General features: G+C 45.0%; 1 protein-coding gene across 6 annotated transcripts in view; it reads left to right on the top strand.

Moving 5' to 3' along the window:
• LOC127002534 (demethylmenaquinone methyltransferase-like) overlaps nucleotides 1-17,155 on the top strand; it is a 213,657-nt gene that overhangs the window by 167,689 nt on the left and 28,813 nt on the right. Inside the window, exons 4-6 of one of the 6 annotated variants that reach the window (XM_050868602.1) lie at nucleotides 47-171; nucleotides 776-868; nucleotides 4,293-4,405. In XM_050868602.1, the coding sequence (XP_050724559.1) occupies nucleotides 47-171; nucleotides 776-868; nucleotides 4,293-4,405 (331 nt within the window). Of the gene's footprint in view, nucleotides 1-46; nucleotides 172-775; nucleotides 869-4,292; nucleotides 4,744-17,155 lie in introns of those variants that run through there. The other 5 variants (XM_050868605.1, XM_050868600.1, XM_050868601.1 and 2 more) reach the window with 5 other exon arrangements.

Genomic DNA, 17,155 nt, shown 5'->3' with positions numbered 1-17,155 from the left:
GCTATAACTTCTACTTCTAATACTGCTACTACTACAACTACTACAGCCACTCCCACAGGCACATAGACGCTGTGGACCCGTCGGAGGGCATGATGAAGCAACGGGAGACTGGCATCTATACCAACGACTTCCTGGAGTTTATCGGCAGCGGACACTCCACCGTGCCCAAAGGTATTAGTGATTTGTTTTTTTACATCAAAGGACACGGCTCAAGTTCAACAAGAGTACAAAAAAAAAAGTCCGCTACTCGCCGCTCCCATAAAAGATTAAAGTAAAGAGTAGCCAAAAGAGAGGTCAATTTCGAGTGGAGAGGTGTCTTGATACACTCTTCTTGAAATAAGTCAAGTCATAGGCAGGAGGAAATACAGACGAAGGAAGGTTGTTCCAGAGTTTACCTCTTGCATAAGGGTTTTGGATAGTATAGGGATGAGCATGAGTAGAAAGTCGTGTGCAGCGGGGCCGCGGGAGGGAGGGAGGCTGCAGTAAGCATGTTCAGAAGAGCAGTCATCATGAATATATCGATAGAAGATAGAAAAAGAGGCAACATAGCGGCGGAATTTAAGAGGTAGAAGGTTGTCAGTAAGAGGAGGAGAGCTGATGAGACGAAGACCCTTAGACTCCACTCTGTCCAGGAGAGCTGTGTGAGTGGAATTATTGTTATTGTTGTTGTTTCATATTTAAAGATTAATATACGTATTTTTCTTATACATCTCTCTCTCTCTCTCTCTCTCTCTCTCTCTCTCTCTCTCTCTCTCTCTCTCTCTCTCTCTCTCAGACACATACGACCTGGTGGTCACCTCGGGTGGTATGGGCGAAGGTCATATCCCACTCAGTGGCCTCGACGACCTGGTGCGCGTCGCAAAGAACGGTGAGCGAGCGTGCGTGCGTGCGTGCGTGAGCGCGATAATGTTTTTACAAAAAAGGAGACAGCTCAATGGCGCCAAAAAAGGAAACAATAATATAAAAAAAAGCCCGCTACTTGCTGATCCTTATAAAAAAATCAAAGAGGTGGCCGAAAGAGGGGTCAATTTCGGGAGGAGGTGTCCTGATACTCTCCTCTTGAAAGAGTTCAAGTCGTAGGCCGGAGGAAATACCGATGAAGGAAGATTGTTCCAGAGTTTACCAGCGTGAGGGATGAAAGAGTGAAGATGCTGGTTAAATATTGCATAAGGGGTTTGGACAGTATGGGATGAGCATGAGTAGAAAGTCGTGTGCAGGGGAGGGAGGAGGCAAGTTAGAAGAGCAGTCAGCGTGAAAATAGCGATAGAAGATAAAAGAGTCAACATCGCGACGGAATTTAAGAGGTAGAAAACTATAAGTTGGAAGAGGAGAGGTGATGAGACACGTGAGATGCATACTCCATACGAGGGCGGACAAGGCCCCTGTATATAGATAGCAACTGTGCGGGGGAGAAGAACTGGAGGAGACGATACAGAACGCCCAACCTCGAGGAAGCTGAATTAGCGTGAGTGGAGATATGAAGTTTCCAGTTGATATTTTGAGTTAAGAATAGACCTAGGATATTTAGTGTTGAAGAAGGTGACAGCTGAGTGTTGTTGAAGAATAGGGGATAGGTGTTTGGAAGATTGTGTCGAGTTGATAGGTGGAGAAATTGAGTTTTTGAGGCATTGAAGGACACAAGGTTTCTTTTACCACAATCGGAAATGATAGACTCCAGTCTGGAGTCGTGTACTTCCTGTTGGGATGGCCTTCTATTGAAAGAAGTTGAATAATGCAGAGTGGAGTCGTCGGCGTATGAGTGGACAGGAAAGTTTGTTATTGAAAGAAGATCATTGATGAATAACAAGAAGAGAGTGGGTGATAGGACAGAGCCCTGTGGAACGCCACTGTTGATAGGTTTAGGCCTTAGGGGAAGAACAGTGACTGTCTACCACCGCAGAGATACAACTGCCGGAAAGGAAACTGAAAATAAAGGAACAGAGAGAGGGATATAATCCAAAAGAGGGTAGTTTAGTAAGCAAAGTCTTGTGCCAGAGACTCTATCGTAGGCTTTCGATATGGCTAAGAGAGGATGACCAAGAGTTAGTTAAGAGAGCAAGAAGATCGCCTGTAGAACGCCCATTGTGGAACCCATACTGGCGATCAGATAGAAGGTTAGAAGTGGAAAGGTGCTTTTGAATCATCCGGTTAAGGATTGATTCAAAAGCTTTAGATAGACAGGAAAGTAAAGCTATAGGGCGGTAGTTTTAGGGATTGGAACGGTCACCCTTCTTAGGCACAGGCTGTACAAAGGCATACTTCCAGCAGGAAGGGAAGGCAGATGTTGATTGGCAAAGACGAAAGAGTTTGACCAGGCAGGGTGTCAGCACGGAAGCATAGATTTTAAGGACAATAGGAGGCACTCCATCAGGTCCATAAGCCTTCTGAGAGTTGATGCCAGAGAGGGCATAGAAAACATCATTTGGAAGAATCTTAATAACGGGCATAAAGGAGTCAGAGGGGGGATGAGTAGGAGGAATATGCCCAAAATCGTCCAGGGTTGAGTTTTTACAGAAAGTTTGAACGAAGAGTTCAGCCTTAGAGACAGATGAGACGGCAGTGCTGCCGTCAGGGTTAAGGAGAGAAGGGAAAGAGGAAGAAGTGAAATTGAAGGAGATATTTTTGGCTAGATGCCAGAAGTCACGGGAAGAATTAGAAGAAGCAAGGTGTTGACATTTTCTATTGATAAAAGAAGTTTTGGTAAGTCGGATAATATATATGGCACGATTCCGGGCTGACATGTAAAGGTCATAGTTAGCGTTGTGAGATGCCTCTCTATCTTTAACAGCACGAGAACAAGCATGATTCAACCAAGGCTTTTTAGCATGAGGAGTAGAGAAAGAACGTGGAATGTGTGCCTCCATTCCAGAGACAATCACCTCTGAGATGCACTGGGCACACACAGAGGGGTCTCTCTCCTGGAAGCAGTAATCATTCCACGGGAAATCGGAAAAGTACATCCTCAGATCGTCCCACCGAGCTGAAGCAAAATGGCAGAAGCATCGCCTCTTCGGTGGGTCCAGAGGATGTACAGGAACGATAGGACAGGAAACAGAAATAAGGTTATGATCGGAGGAGCCCAACGGAGAGAACAGTTTGACAGAGTAAGTAAAATGATTAGAGGTAAGGAAGAGGTCTAGAATGTTGGGCCTCTCTCCAAGACGGTCGGGAATACGTGTAGGGTGCTGAACCAACTGCTCTAGGTCGTTGAGGAGAGCAAAGTTGTAGGCTTGTTCACCAGGCTGGTGTGTGAAAGAGGATGAAAGCCAAAGCTGGTGGTGAACATTGAAATCTCCCATGATGGAGATTTCAGCGAAGGGAGAGTGAGTCAAGATGTGCTCCACTTTAGAATTCAAATATTCAAAGAATTTTACATATTTATAGAGTTAGGTGATAGATAAACAGCACAGATATATTTAGTAATAGAATGAAAATGAAGTCTTAGCCAGATGGTGGAAAATTCAGAAGAGTCAAGGTCGTGGGCACGAGAGCAAGTGATGTCGTTGCGCACGTAGGCGCAGCATCCACCTTTGGATTGAAATTTAGGATAGAGATAGTAGGAGGGAACAAAGTAGAGGTTGCTGTCAGCAGCCTCAGAAACCTGTGTTTCGGTGAGGAAGAGAAGGTGAGGAGAGATGGTGTTCCACAGAATGAAAATTAAAACGAAGACCGCGAATGTTGCAAAAAATTGATAAGGAGGAGGTTCGAAGAGTTATCAGGACACCTCTCAAGTCGGCAGCCAGAATGGGAGTCCTCCCTGGGGGAAATTATGGTCCCCCCCCTCCCCCCAGGCGGGGACTCCGAGGCATTGTTATTTTTCGCCATTTATAATTTTGAATTTTGGGAAAAGGTGTGTGTGTTGTGTGAATATAGTGTGGTGTAGAAAGAGAGAGGAACTGTCTTTAGAGAGCATGCTGAACTGCTCTCTGGTGTTGATGAGACATAAGGGAAACGGTTAGTAAGGACATGGGATGGGTCTTTGAAGGGCTTAAGCATCCTCCTCGCTTCTCATATATCCTCACCGGGAGTAGGTCACGCCCGTTCGGTAGGTGTCTTCCTACCTACTCCTACTATAGGATCGCTAAACAGTTCATGGTAATCCCAGCAACTTTTACTAGAGGCTTTTCAAACAGGCGAACTTAGGCGCCGTTTAGGATGGGAAAGAGCCTACATAGAGACTTCAGATTTGCATGGAATAAACCTTGAGGCGGTCTTCCTAAGGTGGGCAAGACGACGCGCCCCCTAGCGTATGCCCCAATGATTAACTTATTTCCTCCTCTCCGGTACTCCAGGAGGCTTCGTGATCATCGTGATGCGCCATGAGCACCTACAGACCGTGCCTTCCTACAAGGACAAGCTGGAGCCTTACATGGACCAGCTGGAGGCGGACGGGAAGTGGAAGAAGGTAGGGAGCACCGTTGCCAGATTATCGTACTCAGAGCATAGTATTTACCGTTTTTTGACACCTAACTATTGCCAAGAAACATCAGGAATTAACTATTTTAACGACAGATATAAATGAATTTAGTTATTGAGCCCCAGGAGACGGTTTTGGGGTCGGAAGTTGGTAAATATAAGAGACTGAGTACAACTATCTGGCAACGTTGGTACAAGAAAACATTTACTCTAATCAAGGTTTCTGTCTGGCGGGGCTGTTCACTGTATGGGCGCCTGTCACGACACTGGTATAAGGAGATGGTCAGGAGCTGGCCAGCGGGAGAAGGTCATGTATTTGAAATGATGGTCATAATTCCTTCAGGTGGAGCGGCGCACCGTCCCAAACTATTTCTGTGACAAGGAGGGTCGTCTTCGTCTTCCGCATCACTAAGCCTGAGTGAGGAGGAAGAGGAGGGAAGGGAAAGGAGAGAGATGAGGAGGAAGAGTTATAGTTGTGCTGTGCCAAGGCCGTCTCTGTGTTGCAGCCTTGGCTTTCGTCGCGGCACCCGAGACTGAGGTGTGAATTATCGAGGTCTGGCAACCTGGTGTCATGGCGTCTACGATGTTATATGATAGTCTACGCATAGGACACATTTGTCAGTATTAATCATATTATTGAAATTGTCGTAAAAATCTCTTTTAGTTTATAAGACTGAGGCTGCAGAATGCTTAACCTCAGACCTTGCTATCATCTCCAATTGGGATAAAAGGAATGTCTGGTCTGGGTCTTGGGGTCTTGATGATGTACAGACATGTATATATATAATAAACGGGTGTTTAATTCCCCTCAGGATCATGTTAATCTTTGTTTGTTTCTCAAGTTAATTTAAGTGATTACTCTTCCTAATTTTAAATGTGTCTGCTGTTCCTAATTTATAATGTGTCAGCTGTTCCTAATGTATAATGCGTCTGCTGTTCCTAATCTTAAAAGCGATTGCTGTTCCTAATTTTAAAAGCGTCTGCTGTTCCTAATTTTAAAAGCGTCTGCTGTAGCACTACGTGGCGCAATGCAGAGGAAGTTAACTTATTTAATCTGAAAGTAAAGTGAAATGATCATAAAGTAAAGTTAAGTAACAGAGTAGTGAAGTATATGTGGCAGGTAGCATGTGGAAGGATGAGATGGAACGAGAGAATAAGATTAACGAAAAGAATAAAAACTCTCGCCCCATCCTCCCTCCTCCATACTTCCTTCCTCGAACAGAGTCGTCCGCCACTGGAACAGCCTCCCCGCAGAAGTAGTCAGTGCGGAAACGATCAACTCCATTTCCACTGACAGTAACTTTACTGCGTCGGGAGTGAACTGAACGTATCCAAGGTCACTTAATGTTCTTAGTTCTGTTATTTTCTTCTTCTATTATGAGATATCATCATCATCATCATAATTTCGTTTAACGTCCGTTTTCACTCTTCCTGAGCGGTTGGACGCTTTATTGGTCTCCTCTATTCTGCTCTGTCTTCTGCCTGATGCTCATCCAATCCCATCACTGCCAAGTCTTCCTGTATACACCTTCTCCACCTTTTCCTAGGTCTACCAACTGGTCTCCTTCCTTTTACTTTCAATCTCTTCAAAACTCCCAGCACTGTATCCTCCCCTGCTTTTCACATGTCCGAACTATAGGAGTCTCCCTTCTGAGCACTGTTTCCAGGTTCTCTACTCCACATCTTTTAGCCACATCTAGCTGCACTAGATACCCTGTCTTGCTAATCTCTCCACAACTCCCAGCACTGTATCCTCCCCTGCTCTCTTCAGATGTCCAAACCATCGGAGTCTTTCCCATCGGAAGGAGTTTCTTTTCAAACCGAGTCATCCGTCACTGGAACAATCTTCCTTCAGAAGTAGTAAATGCGAATACTATCAACTCCTTCAAATATAGAATCGACCTTCACTTCGCTGCGTCGGGAGTAAACTGAATATTGAGGTGCTTTCATCTGCTCCTCAATATCGAGGTGCTTTCATCTGCTCCTCAATATCGAGGTGCTTTCATCTGCTCCCCAGGCCCCAAGTGGCTGTCGAGCAGATTAAATCACCAAAGCCGGCAACCTCGTAATGAGCCAATAGGCTTTATGTTGCCTGCATTTCCATGTTTCCATGTTTCTGAGGTGGTGGCGGAGTGGCTAGCGTGCCGGCCCCGCATTCGCAGGTTTGATGATGATGAGGTTGGAATCCGCCGCTAACCACCTGGGATTCTTCAGTCACCGCCGAGGGGCCTAAGACTACTCACATGCTGTCCTGAAGACTACCCACCAACCCGGACTCTAGAAGATGCTATGCAAGTGAAGTCAAGAAAGATCTCCGGGGGACAGCATGAGCCAATAATAATTGCGCCACTATAAACAATTGTCTGCGCCATAACGGGCTCGGGCCCACCATTAGACCCCGAATAAAAAAAAGCCTGCCGGCGCTTTAGGTCATATATAAAAAAGGAAAAAAGAAACTGTTTCCAGGTCCTCTACGCCACATCTGTTAGCTACATCTGCACTGGATCGACACCCTTCTATTATGAGATTTTGAACAAAGAATAAAGAAGAGAATAAATTGCTTTCCCGCCCCCTCCCTCCCTCCCTCCCTCCTTCCTTCCTTCCTCGAATTGAGTCGTCCGCCACTGTAACAGCCTTCCTGCAAGAGTGGTTAGCGCATACTGTGTGATTTTCAGTTAATACAATAAACATGTGTGCAATATTCATGCAGTGGAGAAAATGATAAGACTCGTAATATGATAATAGAAAACAGTAAAGGAAGGAATATTAATTAAGTGCATGAAACCAATTATAATCATTTTCCACAGATAGAGGTCGTTTTTTTCTTGTTCTTGTTTTAATAGTTTTTTCTTCTTCTTCTTCTCCTATATGAGAGAGATAATAAAGATAATATAATAATAATAATAATAATAATAATAATAATAATAACAATAATAACAATAATAATAATAACAATAATAATAATAATAACAATAATAATAATTATAATAACAGTAATATGAGAAGTGTGATAAAGGAGAATTACAGAAGAACAAAGAAGAGGAAAGAAGGAATGGAGGAAACAGAAGGAAGGGGAATATAAATAATGGAAATATATAACAATAGAACGGGTCAAAGTGGGACGGGGGGGGGGGCGGTACTCGGCTCACCTCTAAACAAAACAACGTGACTGAGAAAGAGTAAGGGAGGAGAGGGAGAGAATGTAAGGGATTAGGGAGGTGGGAACTGGGAAGGGAGGAGATGAGGAAAAGGAAAGAGAGGGAGAGAAAGAGTAAGGGAGGAGAGAAGATGGAAGAAGAGAAGGGAGGGAGAGAGAGAAAGGAGGGATGGAGTGAAAGGAGGAGAGAGCGAATAAAGGCGGCAAGGAGGGGCGGGCGGGGGGTAAGGAGTAAGGGAGGTGATACGAGGGAGAGGGGTGTAAGTAAAGGAATGTGAGGGAGCCAAACAATAAGGGAGGACATGAGGGGATGGAGGAAAAGGAAGGAGGTGAGGGAAATGAGTAAGGCGAGGTTCCCACTATTCCGTTTTGACGGATCCGTCGACGTTAATAATGACCTCAAAATGACGTCAGCGAAATAGCGGCCGCTCGGCACGGATGATCCACTCCGTCAGTCCATCGTCCATCATTTGTTGACAAACATATGGACAGCATTAACCACAACGACCTCTTGTATATGTTATTTTGTAGCTAAGTACTTATATTTCATATTCATGATATGTAGGATACTAATTTTCATTCTGTGGAGCACCATCTCTCCTCCTCTAAACCTCACCTTCTCTTCCTCACCGAAACACAGGTCTCTGAGGCTACTGACAGCAATCTCTACTCTGTTCCCTCCTACTATCTCTATCCTAAATTTCAATCCAAAGCTGAATGTTGCGTCTACGTGCGCAACGACATAACTTGCTCTCGTGCCTACGACCTTGACTCTTCTGAATTTTCCACCATCTGGCTAAGACTTCATTGTCATACTATTACTAACTACATCTGTGCTGTTTATCTCTCACCCAACTCTGCTATCTATGTAAAATTCTTTGACTACTTGAACTCTAAAGTGGAGCACATCTTGACCCACTCTCCCTTCACTGATTCAATGTTCACCACCAGCTTTGGCTTTCATCCTCTTTCACTGACCAGCCTGGTGAATAAGTCTACAACTTTGCCCTCCTCAACGACCTAGAGCAGTTGGTTCAGCACCCTACACGTATTTCTGACCGTCTTGGAGACACGCCCAACATACTAAACCTCTTCCTTACCTCTAACCCTTCTGCTTACTCTGTCAAACTGTTCTCTCCGTTGGGCTCCTCCGATCACGACCTTATTTATGTATCCTGTCCTGTCGCTCCTGTTCATCCTCTGGACCCACCAAAGAGGCGATGCTTCTGGCATTTTGCCTCAGCTAGGTGGGACGTCCTGAGGATGTACTTTCGATTTCCCGTGGAATTATTACTGCTTCCAGGAGAGAGACCCCTCTGTGTGTTCCCAGCGCATCACAGAGGTGATTGTCTCTGGAATTGAGGCATACATCCTACGTTCTTTCTCTACTCCTCATGCTAAAAAGTCTTGGTTTAACCATGCTTGTTCTCGTGCCATTAAAGATAGACAGGCAGCTCACAAAAGGTTCCAGAGCCTTCGCACTCCTACTAATCACAAACTTTACATTGCAGCCCGGAATCGTGCCAAATCTATTCTCCAACTTACCAAAACCTCTTTCATCAACAGAAAATGTCAACACCTTGATTTATCTATTTCTTCCCTTGCTTCTGGCACCTAGCCAAAAATATATCCACCAATTTCACTTCTTCCTCTTTCCCTCCTCTCCTTAACCCTTACACGAGCACTTCTGTCTCATCTATCTCTAAGGCTGAACTCTTCGCTCAAACATTCTGTAACAACTCCACCCTGGACGATTCTGGGCATATTCCTCCTACTCATACCCCCTCTGACTCCTTTATGCCTGTTATTAAGTTTCTTCATAATGATGTTTTATATGCCCTCTCTAGCCTCAACTCTCAGAAGACTTATGGACCTGATGGAGTGCCTCCTATTGTCATTAAAAAATGTGCTTCCGTGCTGTCACCCTTCCTGGTCAAAGTCTTTCGTCTCTGCCTATCAACATCTACCTTCCCTTCCTGCTGTAATTATACCTTTGTACAGCCTGTGCCTAAGAAGGCACACCGCTCCAATCCCTTAAACTACCGCCCTATAGCTTTACTTTCATGTCTATCTAAAGCTTTGGAATCAATCCTTAACCGGAATATTCGAAAGCACCTTTACACTTCAACCTTCTATCTGATCGCCAGTATGGGTTCCGCAAGGGTATTCTACTGCCGATCTTCTTGCTCTCTTAACTGACTCTTGGTCATCCTCTCTTAGCCGTTTCGGTGAAACTTTCTCGGTTGCGCTAGACATATCGAAAGCCTTCGATAGAGTCTGGCACAGGTCTATTCTTACTAAACTACCCTCTTTCGGACTCTATCATGCTCTCTGTTCCTTTATCTCCAGTTTCCTTTCCGCCCGTTCTATCTCTGCTGTGGTAGACGGTCACTGTTCTTCCCCTAAACCTATCAACAGTGGTGTTCCACAAGTCTCTGTCCTATCACTCACTCTCTTCCTGTTATTCATCAATGATCTTCTTTCCATAACAAACTGTCCTGTCCACTCATACGCCGACGACTCCACTTTGCATTATTCAACTTCTTTCATTAGAAGGCCATCCCAACAGGAAGTACACGACTCCAGACTGGAGGCTGCAGAACGCTTAACCTCAGACTTTGCTATCATTTTCGATTGGGGTAGAAGGAACCTTGTGTCCTGCAATGCCTCAAAACTCAATTTTCCACCTATCAGCTCGACACAATCTTTCAGACACCAATCCCTATTCAGCAAAAACACTCCGCCGTCACCTTCTTCAACACTAGATATTCTCGGTCTATCCTTAACTCTAAATCTCAACTGGAAACTTCGTATCTCCTCTCTCGATAAATCAGCTTCCTCGAGGTTGGGCGTTCTGTTCTTCTCCCCCGCACAGTTGCCATCCATATACAGGGGCCTTGTCCGCCCTCGTATGGAGTGTGCATCTCACGTGTGTGTGTGTGTGGGGGGGGGGGGGGCTCCACTCACACAGCTCTTCTGGACAGAGTGGAGTCTAAGGCTCTTCGTCTCATCAGCTCTCCTCCTCCTACTGATAGTTTTCTACTTCATAAATTCCGTCGTGATGTTGCCTCTCTTTCTATCTTCTATCGATATTTTCACGCTGAATGCTCTTCTGAACTTGCTAACTGCATGCCTCCCCCCCTTCCGCGGCCCCGCTGCACACGACTTTCTACTCATGCTTTCCCTATGCAAGAGTTAACCAACCTCTTCACTCTTTCATCCCTCACGCTGGTAAACTTTGGAACAGCCTTCCTTCACCTGTATTTTCTCCTGCCTACGACTTGAACTCTTTCAAGAGGAGGGTATCAGGACACCTCTTCTCCCGAAATTGACCACTCTTTCGGCCACCTCTTTTGATTCTTTTTTTAGGAGCAGCGAGTAGCGTTTTTTTTTATTATTGTTTCCTTTTTTGTGTCATTGAGCTGTCTCCTTTGTTGTAAAAAAAAGTGTTTTACGTTGTTCTGAAGGATGTTGTGTACCAACTTACAGGCGGAGAATCCTATTGGCTGTTGTGAGCCATCTGGAGTGGTTTAAATTTCCTGGATTTCTCCTTGACAGTGTGTCAGGAACAGTCCCATTAGAGATTGCTTTTCCCAATTGGTCCTGCGAAGCCATGTGGCCCACTTGTTTTACCATCGAGTTTTTCAAAAAGGTGACGTAGTGACAGCTCATTGCCATGGACCTGACAGATGAACCAATGAACTGGGTGGGCAAGGCTTTTCTCGACTTGACAAATCACCCCAGATTTATTCCCAGTATTTACAGTAGTCCAGCTCATCAAATCGCCAGTACTTTTTCAGTTGAAATTCTTTTATATTACTCTTTTCAGAACCAGTTGAATGTTAATAATGGCATAGATATTCTGAACCTGGTTCAGCAGCTATATAAATATGCTCTTCAATTACATTTCTCCTATAGTCTCTATTTCCAATCTTCTCCGTAGTAAGAGTTTCTTTCCTTCCATCAAAGTAGATGCCTGCAACTTATACTTTCCCATGTGCATCCTTTGTCAAATGTTGTCCGTTTGATTGCCTCGATCTCCGTACTTTGTTCCTATCTATGACTTTGGAAGGATCCTCTTTTGTAAGAACCCTAAATCTTCAAGGATTGCACTAGATAGTAATGCAGCACCACGGTCAGACAGTCCAACCCAGTCACAAACCTCATGGAAAGAAGAGAACAGACGTTTTGTTCTCTATTTTTTCTTTTCATCTCTTCATTGTTGTCCCACAGCTCCACCTTCTTTTGGTTTTCTATGATGGAGCTGATACTTGGAAGGGGTGTATTCATCTTCCGAGTCAGTCAAATTTGAGGACGAGGTATCACTTTGAACAAGACATCCTGATGCTTGTAACTGGCTGATGGTCTTGCAGCATATTGATTTCTTCTTTCTTCTCTTTTCCTAATGGCTTCAGTTGTTCGTTTGTTCACTCCTCCAATGAACATTTTACGTTCATTTATTTGGTCCTCTACAAATTCTTGTTCTATTTTGGGGACTTTCTTCTGTCGAGGACAGGCACAGTACTGGAATTCAGGGCACCTGCAAGCTGTTACTTCAAATAATCTAGCAGCATGACTACTGTGATAGTTGTGATGACTACCCTCAAAGCTGTGATGACTACTGTAATAGCTGCGAGCACTACATCAAGTCCTAGCCATCCTAGCTCCCAAAAACGTGGAATTGGGCAATATAAAGTCGACTCACGTCCGTCTGTATGTCCTTTATAGACGACCAAACGGTGATAGCTACAGACATAGGCTTTATATGTTTTTGAAGCGTACTATGCTCCCGAGTAATCATGGCACATAATATGAGGACATTAATATACAATTTTTTGAAGTTATTTAATAAAACTATCAAAAATGGTCCAAACGTTGGGTCCATCGGCGTTTTCTGCTGATGCCGGAGCGGCGGAGGTTGCGGACAAAGAGGGACTCAGCCGAGTTATGTTCAGTGCAAAAGAAAAACAATCCCCAAAACGACGTTTTCCAAAATTTCCGTTTCAAACGGCTTAACTCTTCCTTTTCACGTTGATTTCTTTGTTTTAAGAGTTATTTTCCGTTTCATTTTAACCCTTCATTTTCACATCGAATATTTAAATCCCTTTTCACAGTCATTTACGAATCCTCAGCTTCATCAAACCTCCAGCTACACCTAATGGTAAGGTCACATTTTATTTTGTTATTTTGGTTTAAATTACTACTTTAAGTATTTTATGTCAATTTAGTAATTTGCCAAAAGTTTTTTTTTTTTTTGCCACACAATAGTATCAAATTTTGTTTAATTTCATTCTTTTTATATTTTCACCTATTTTATTATTAAAAATGGCAAAAGTAGTACCTATTATTTTTTTTTTAGTAAAATCATCAAAAGTACTTTTTTTTTTTCCCCTTTTGCATGTAGATTCATCCTTACCTCCACAATGCCTCCAGAACGTCCCTCCATTGGCAAATTAACTTCTCAGGCTCGCAGTAAGACTCAAAGACGGGATGGAGAAACTGAGGCAGACCGTGCTCATCGTTTGGAGGCTCTCAGACTCTACAATTCTGAAGCAAGGGCATCACTGTCTGACCAGCAGAGACAAAACCGCCAAGAAGCGGATAGGTTGCACCACCAAAGAACCAGAGCAAGGGCAACAGATGAACAACGTGCAGACACAAGGCTGGAGAATGCAGATGCACATCGTCAAAGGAGAGCAGAAGAAACCTTGGCAGCAAAGGTTACGCCTGGAAGCTGAACGTCAAAAGAGAGCAAATACAAAGGGCATCACCTGGTTCAAATGGGCCTTCTCCTATGCCATCAAGAAGGACTACAACAGCAGCCCAAAGGTCTGCATTGGCAAGATGGACACAGTTTGCTCCCAATGCAGAGCTAAGAAGTGGCCAAGAGAAGCTCCAGTCATGTGCTGCACTGGAGGAAAAGTCAAGTTGGAGGCCCTTCAGGCACCGCCAGTGATCCTGCAGAAGCTGCTGACAGAGAACAGCCCACAAGCCAAAAACTTTAGAAGAAAGATCTGGAAGTACAATGCTGCCTTAATGATGACTTCCTTTGGTGCCACCAAGAAGCTCACTGCATGGGTTCGTTACTACCTACAAGATCCAAGGCCAGTGCTACCACCGCATGGGCAGTCTACTCCCCCTAGAATATGAAGAGCCCAAGTTTGTCCATGTCTTCTTCATGGATGGTGATGACGAAACCAACAGACGCTGTACACTTAACCAGTCGGTCCAACACGACATCATCGAGGCTTGAGTGTCAACATTGCCTCCAGAGGGAAAGCGTCCAGAATATGTGCCGCCGCACTACAGTGGAACAGACAGCGGAAGTGCCATGGGAAGACTTGGGAAAACTGCAGCAGGAGGACCGAGATCTGAGACCAATTATGGATTGGCTGAGTCAATCGTCAACGCGACCTGGGTGGGAAGTAATCTCGAGAAAGCCCTACCACCTAGAATTAATGGACTCAGTGTGACACTCTTCGGATGGGCAACGGGGTGTTGCAGCGACGCTGGGTCTCTCATGATGGTCTTGACCACTACTGGTCCACGGTGCTACCTATGAAGTCCCGGGAAGGAGTCTTGAAAGAAATGTACGACAGCATCACCAGCGGACACCTTGGGGTAAAGAAGACACTGAGTCGCCTGCGCCAAAGGTTCTACTGGGTTGGCATGAGGAAGGACGTGGAAGAATGGTGTCACGCGTGTAAGGTGTGCTGTGCAAAGAAGGGCCCCAAGAAGCGTCACCGTGCCCCATTGCAACTATACCAGGTTGGAGCCCCCAATGAACGGGTGGCAGTGGATATAGCAGGACCCTTGCCTCTGACGACGAACGGAAATAGGTACATCTGCGTCACAATGGATTACTTCACCAAGTGGCCGGAAGCCAACGCCATCCCTGACCAGGAAGCCACTACCATCGCTAAGATATTGGTGGAGGAGTTCTTCTGTCGCTTCGGTGTGCCTAACGAGCTCCATTCCGATCAGGGAAGGAATTTTGAGTCAACAGTCCTTGCTGAGTGTTGCAAGCTCCTGGGTATCAAGAAGACCCGGACCACCCTCTGCACTCCCAGTCAGATGGAATGGTGGAGAGGTTTAATTGGACGTTGGGCCAGGAGTTGGCCAAGCAGTGCAACAATGATCAGTCTTCATGGGATCAGAAGCTGCCTGCGCTCCTCATGGCCTACAGGTCTGCCGTCCACGAGACTACAGGGTATTCACCGGCAAAGCTGATGTTTGGACGTGAGCTGCGATTGCCGGTGGACCTACTGACAGGAAGGCCTCCTGGGGAAAGTCTTCCAAGGGACGCCTCCAGTTTTGCCCGTCAACTAGAGGAACGGCTGGAAGAGGTGCACCATCAAGTCCGTGGTGCCTTGAAGTTCTCCGGGAGGCCATGAAGTGCGGTTACAATATGAGGGCAAGCCACGTTGACTTCAAGGAAGGAGACCAAGTCTGGTTTACAACCCGCAGAGGAAGAAAGGACAGTCTCCGAAGTTACAGAACCCCTGGGAAGGCCCTTATACTGTGCTAGAACGCCTCTCCGACGTGACTTACCGAATCCGGAGAACGGAAAGGACCAAGCCGAAAGTTGTCCACGTCAGCCGCCTATGGAGGTACCGCGGTCCGGGAAACTACACCTGGAACAACTACAGACACCCAGCAGCCGGCGAAAACGTAAGGGACGTCCAGGACCAAGAGGAGGTCGACGACGACATAAGCCTTCTGGACCTTTCAGCCGAGGGAGATAACCTCCGGCTTCGGCAGATGTTCCAGGGACACCCCAGAAGTGGACGACGAAGAGGCGCACCAGGAGACAGACGAGCATGAGTCAGCGAACAGAAGACAGAGAAAACGCAGGCGTCCACAGCTATACGACGATTATTATTTTTTTGATTAATTATCTTATGTTTGTATATAGTTAAGTGCGTGATCGGGACGATCACAATTAAGAGGGGGGGATAGTGTTGTGCTGGAAGCTTCCCCCGGCGTCCATGGGCCTCTAGAAGGCTACGGGAGGAGCGAGCAGGGGGGCGGGAGGCAAGGCGAGCCGTCCGCGCCCGCAGGCGCGACCAGACGCCAGGTGGGAAGTGTTGCCAACTCGCATATATTTTTGCTACATGTTCTTGTATGATCTAAAATATACTGTAACATTCTAGACTGTACTGTTCTGGATATATATATAGGAGAAGAGGGCGAGAGAGTCAAGTCCGAGTCATAGTAAGCTAGTGGCCAGTGAAGAGTCGAGTGAAGTGTACTACTAAGGAAGAATATTAAACTACAGAAGTTGTGCGAAGTGTTTACATATCTCCCTCCCACGGAGTCTTGTGACGGCGACACGGAACCCAAGTAATACGTCCGGCATAACATCATCATCATGTAGAAGACATTCATTATCGCATTTCTAAATTGATTTCATGTAATATGGTATATTTCTAAATACTTTATATTATAATATAATATAATATTATACAATATTATAATTTCACGGTCACACACACACTGTACACACTGATGCGCGTCACTAACATCACCAGTGAATGCGCCACCGTGGTATAGTTGCCAGATACCGCCACCAGGCTAAACATTCTGAAAACCGTGACACTACTCTCTGTCGTCGACTGTACATGGATGTTGTTTGTGTACACGGTGTTCCTCAGACAGTTGTTACAGATCAAGGTTCAGAGTTCGTTAATTCCGTGATGCAGGAGATAAATTAGAAGATACCTATGCGACACGCGAAAATAACGGCTTACCATACAAGTGGAAATGGAATAATAAAGCGCGCAAATTATACCGTTGTTAACATTTTGAGGACAATGGTTCTAGGAAATGTGTCCGTTTGGGAGATAATGTTACTTACTTGCAGTCACCCTGGCCTATAATGCTGCGTATCATCGCACCATAAAGGAGTCCCCTTTTTATCGAGAGAGAGAGGATTTTTAAAGATCCTCGTATGCCCTACACTATGTTAGAAAAAAAAACTCAGCAGCCCTGGTATGATACTGACTCCTATAAAAAAGAAATGGCTGATAATGCAAAGAAGGTTTATGATATTTACTCCTATAAAAAGGAAATGGCTGCAATTGCAAAGAAAGTTTATGATATTTACTCCTATAAAGAGGAAATGGCTGCATTTGCAAGGAAGGCTTATGATAATACTCCTATAAAGAAGAAATGGCTGTAATTGCAAGGAAAGTTTACGATATTGACTCCTATGAAATGGAAATGACTGCAATTGCAAAGAAAGTTTATGATAGATGCCAGGTTTACACTGAAGAAGGTAGAGAAGAAATGGAAAAGTACTACAAAGCTACAAAAATCAAAACTGTCAGCGTTGGCGACAGAGTGTTCCTCAAACATACACCAAAAATAAAATAAAATAAAAAGTTGCAACCTATTTTTGATGGACCCTACAGGGTAATAGAGAAGATCAGTGATATAGTGGTAAAAATTAGGAACCTCAGGACTAGTAAGGTTTCAACGGTCCACACAGATAGAGTGAAAGTCCTTCATGAAGACTGCATCGATGTGCAGCAATGTCCAACGGTTAGGCGAGCATACCCTTAAATCCAGAGACAGACACTG

Source organism: Eriocheir sinensis, chromosome 23 (assembly GCF_024679095.1).
Source record: "Eriocheir sinensis breed Jianghai 21 chromosome 23, ASM2467909v1, whole genome shotgun sequence".
Lineage (NCBI taxonomy): Eukaryota > Metazoa > Arthropoda > Malacostraca > Decapoda > Varunidae > Eriocheir > Eriocheir sinensis.
Note: the sequence above shows the minus strand (reverse complement) of the source record. Positions and strands in the feature narration are given on the sequence as shown.